This window comes from Rattus rattus, chromosome 9 (assembly GCF_011064425.1).
Source record: "Rattus rattus isolate New Zealand chromosome 9, Rrattus_CSIRO_v1, whole genome shotgun sequence".
Lineage (NCBI taxonomy): Eukaryota > Metazoa > Chordata > Mammalia > Rodentia > Muridae > Rattus > Rattus rattus.
Window position 1 is genome coordinate 65044041 of NC_046162.1, and position 5051 is coordinate 65049091.

The following is a 5051-nucleotide window of genomic DNA, read 5'->3' on the forward strand; positions in this document are numbered from 1 at the left end:
TGTCCTCCAAGCCTGCGCTGGAAGGACCTTAGGAGTGCTTCTCTGGCTTCCACACTTGCTGGAGTCACCAGCTTGGTAGAATCCAGAAGCCATGTTCTGGCTCCCGCGTTGGAGGTGGGAGTGGGTGAAGTGGCGGAGGGAAAGGGTGAGGATCTGGGAGGGTGCCCTGTGGGGCGGAAACTTCAGGCTGAGAAGCAGGAAACAGTCTCAGTTCCATCCTTTGAGCCCCCTCTCCTTCTGGGCCTCCGATGATCTTCGTCAAGTGATGGGGCATTATACGACCTTGGCCAGACCTGTTAGGATCCCCATCAACACCACCACCAAGTGGTGCTGACTGCTGAGCGGAGACCCTAGGGAATGCAGAAAGTCCAGTGAGGAGAGGAGAGGAGAGGAGAGGAGGAGACGAGAGGAGAGGAGAGGACGGGTCTCAACTCCTCAGGCTAAAGGAGGATCGGGGGTCCCCGCTGTCCCCATGAGCCCCCAGGCTTCTCTCTCAACAACCCCCTGGGGGTGTGTACAGCGACCTGGTCGAAGGCTTGCATGTGTACGTGCCAGCATGGGCTCGAGGGGAGGGGTGTCCCTGCCTCACCTGACCGGAGCATGGGTTGCAGGACGCCCGGATGCCCATCGTTGGGCTCGGGCACGATGCCCAGCAGCTGACACATGAGCTCGTACACATGGACGCTCTCAAAGGGCTCCACCTCCAAGCCTGCCTTGAAGCTGGGACCCACGGCCCGGAAGATGGTCTTCATGTCCATGTCTTGGTTGTCGAAACCATGCTCACCATTGTTGAACTGGACGTTCACTCTCTGGAGGGAGGGAGGGACGCACAAAGCTTCTGGGTCATTAATGGGCCCCCAGTTCCTCCTTCTCAGTCCTTCCCAGCCTCCCCGCGGGTTGGCACCCACTTGACCTTAGGAAAAGTTTGCAATGTGTGGTGAGAGGGGTTCTAGACGCCGATTAATTCTGAGACCCCAAAGGTGGAGCCTCAGTGACTGACAGTGAACCACGTGGAGAGCCTATGACGAAGGTGGAGGTGTCAGCCTGAGACCTCGGGTCAGGGGCCTCTTCGTTATTTCTCCTAGGAATCGTGGTCTGGTGGGGCCTCTATTTCCTGTCCTTTCCCCACCCCCTTGATCTGTGCCATTCTTGAGCCTGGGCTTCCCACACTTTACTAAGCACACATACACACCTCACTCACACACACATATACCACACACACACACACACTATATCGCACATCACACCACAGCCCCACTCACACACCACACACATTCACACACATACTTATACACTCACACCAGACACACTCACACCACACACTCACGTACCACACACATTCACACTCACACATTATTTATATACTCACACCACACTACACACACACCCCACAAACACTCACACACCACACACACACTTGCATACGCATACTTATATACTTACACACACCATACCACACACACACTCTCACACACCCCACCACTCCACACACAAACACCACACACACACTCCCACACACACTTTTATACACTCACACATACCACACCACACACACTTACACACATACTTATATACTCACACACACCATACACACACATACACCCATACCCCACACACCACAACATACTCATACACACTTATACACTCACTCACACACCACACCACACCCACACATACCGCCACTCACATACCACATACACACTTGCACGCACCCCCATACTTACCCCCAACCCACACTTACATACCACGTACCTTACACACATTTACACACTCACACACACTCCTGTTGTACAGTGCTGAGTGTGTCTCCCAGGTGGCTGACATATCACACCAGGGGCTAGATAGACAGGGGCCCACCCACAGGCTGCAGCAGTCCACTGACCCCATGAATGACATAGCCGAGGTCACTGTACATGAGCAGGGACGTGATCCTGGGGTTGTTGGCGTAGTGAAAGGTCTTCGGGAAGTCCTCCTTCTTGTACACATGCAGCCTGGGGTGTGCATCCTTGAGGACACTGTATACCTTCTCCAGCATCCCTTCCTTGGGGATCAGCATCCCGTTGGGCCCGTAGTCCAAGAGTTCGAACTCAATGTCCCGGAAGGTGAAGTTGGGGAACTTGTGGAACTCGACCAGGTCGCTGGCCTTCTTGTTGACGGTCGTCATGCCGTGGTCCGAGGTGATTATCAGGTTGAGGCTGTCTGTGAGGTGGTGGCGCTTGATGCTGTCCCGGAGGTAGCCCACCGTCCTGTCTACCTGTTTCACCATGTCCTTCCTCTCCTGGGACTCAGGGCCATACTTGTGGCCAGTGGAGTCCGGCTCCCCAAAGTAGAGAGTGACCAGGGACACATCCTCCTCCGTGAACCACTTCATCACTGTGTCCACATTGGCCCTCCACTCCGTCTCGTTTTTGTAATTGTGTAAGACGCCTTCCTTCCGGCTCATCGTCACGGCCTCTCCTTGGTAGGTGACGTTCCCACCAGGGTAGAAGAAGGAGCCGGTTTTTAAGCCCTGCAGAGTGAGGGGGTGTAAGGTCCAGGGTTCCTTATCCTGTCTTGCCCCCTCACCCGAGCCTGCCTGCTTCTCTGTCTGAGCCGCCTCATTCTCCTTGCCCACTGCCTTGAAGCCTTTTGTACTCGGAGGTGGATCCTACCTCACAGATGGGGACAGGCACCATTCATCCGGAGGACAAGCACCCAGTGTTTTCAAGCACTAATGGAGGCTAGATGGGAAATGTCCCCGCACATTGTGCCCTTCAGCACCCTTGCATCGGGGTCCAGCCATCCTCGGGTCTCCCTCCACTGTCTTTTCCCCTGTCCTCTTTGTCCCATGAACCTCTGCCATCTTCCCCTAAATCCTTGCTGCCTGTTCTAGCGATCTTTCCAACCCCTCGTTTACACGAGCCCGTGGTTCCTATCTGGCTTCTGTCTGCTTCCCCCATTTTCTTTGCTGGATGGAGCACCAGGGGAGACTGAGTTCTCACGCTGGAACTGGAGCCAAGGGACCGAGCGCCACGTGAGAGGTGGCAGCCCCTCCGGTGGAGGTGGAAACGTGGGCGTGGGTTGAGGTGGTTCTTGCCCACCTGGAAACCCTCCTCTTTTTTTGGAAACCTCACATTGCCCCAGGGCAATGCAAATCGGGGCGACTTGTGGTCTCAACACTGTACCCTACCTTCTGTTTAATCTTTGGTTCCTTATTGTCCAGCTGCCCAGTGGGGGAAATAGATTAAGGCAGTCTTTCCCCAGCATTTCCTTACCCAGTCCATTATCTGCCCTGTGTGAACAAGATCCCCCTTTCTAGTGCCAAAGGGCCCGAGGGCATGGCCTGCTCCCCCCCATTTCCCTCTTCCCTTCCCCCTCCTCCCTTCCCTCCTCCTCTCCCCCTCCTCCCTTCCCTCCTCTGTCTCTTTCCTTCACTCCTTCCGTTCCTCCTCTTCTTTCTTGATAGGGTCTTGCATATCCCAGGCTAGTGTCAGGTTCACTGTGTACCAAAGGATGACCTTGAACTCCTGACCCTCCTGCTTCTACTCCCCAAGTGCTGGGCTGTAGGCGCGAGCCACCACACCCCACTTTCTCCAGGACTGAGGCGAGAACCCAGAGTTTCATACATGCCAGGTAAGCCATCTGCCAACCCAGCTCTCGATCCTAAGCCCCAGACTCCCCTTCTTTGTCAGAACAGAGAAAGTCCAGGTCATGCTGGCCTCAGAGCACAGCCGAGCCCCGATGGCTGCCTGCAGGGTCTTCCTCCCCAGCGGCCTTCTATGCCAGGAGGCCAGGATGCCCGTGCACGACCTCACTTGGTCACGGCCTCAGTCTCTCTTCGGGCAGGCCATCTTACCTGCCTCTGGGCTGTGATCCAGATGGGTATGCTGCCGTTATCCCACCACCTCTGGATCCCGAGCGTGGCATGGTAGGGCAGCCTCACCTTGTTGGTGGTGTTATAGAACATGTTGTGGACCACCCCATGGTTCTCGATGTATTTGCCTGAGTGGGGAAGCAGAAGGAGGGGCAGGGCATGTGTGGGGCAAGCCTAGGGAAGGGGCTCATGAGCTCACAATCACCGGAAAGCCCTACGGCACACCATTCCCTTGGGACAGCGTGGAACAAGCCCTTGACCAGGTGACACCAACAGAGGACACCTAAAATCCCCTCCTCTGGGCTCTCGATCTTACTGGAGGGTCTCCTCAGAGCCCTCTCACCCTTGACCAGGGTGCCCCCACTTCTGCCACCTGATGTTTTAGGCCCCTTCCATCCCCAAGCCCCATCCTGAGACTGACACTCACCGGTGACCAGTGTAAAGTGGCAGGGGCTGGTCATGGTGACAAAGGCAGGAGTCATGTAGCGAGCTTTCACTCCTTCCTGAGCCATGGAGTCCAGGTTCGGGGTTTCCACGTCTTGGTCATAGTTCCAGCGGAAGCCATCGAAGGATACAAGGAGAAGCTTATGCCGCTGCTGCCTTTGGACAGGACCCCCAGTCACACAAGCTGGGAGGATGACTAGAGCCACAGAGAGGAGGACAGCTGAGCGCCCCATGGCTGGCTCTCAGACAGACAGGTGGCACAGACAGCTCGGGCCAGGAGTGGAGCAAAGTCCCAGGGTCAGACAGGCCTCTTATCCTGTGCGTCTTCAGAGATGGGCGGTTACCAGCCTAGACTTTGCACGTGAGGGTTGTGTATGCAGGGGTGGCTTTTATCTCTAACGGAGGCTCCCGGTTTCCATCCTTCAGAGTCCTACCCGGGGAGAAGGGGACCCTCAGGCTCAGAGCCTAGAAGGTAGACTGTCCTCTGGAACTACCCTCCCACAACCCCCGTCTGCACAGCGACTCCCAGCTCCTCTGTTCTCAGAGAACCCAGCCAGGGGCAGGGTGAATGGGACCCTGCCTTAGGGTTTCATTGCACTGAAGAGACACCGTGACCATGGCAACTCTTACAAAGGAAAGCATTTAACTGGGACTGGCTTACAGTTCAGAGGTTTAGTCCATTATGGTCATGGCGGGAAGCAAGGCGGCACACAGGCAGGCCGCCGGCACAGTGCTGGAGAGGTAGCTGAGAGTT

The 5051-nt window shown here is 56.0% G+C and overlaps 1 protein-coding gene across 1 annotated transcript; it reads right to left on the reverse strand.

The window, feature by feature from the left end:
* Window positions 1–273: 273 nt before the first annotated feature.
* Window positions 274–4552, reverse strand: Enpp7 (ectonucleotide pyrophosphatase/phosphodiesterase 7). The gene is made up of 5 exons (XM_032914436.1): window positions 4281–4552; window positions 3836–3981; window positions 1883–2509; window positions 590–809; window positions 274–350 (listed from the first exon to the last, which is right to left on the reverse strand). Exons 1-5 carry the CDS (start codon window positions 4528–4530, stop codon window positions 274–276), a joined length of 1320 nt encoding a protein of 439 aa, XP_032770327.1. The 5' UTR covers window positions 4531–4552.
* Window positions 4553–5051: the final 499 nt, after the last annotated feature.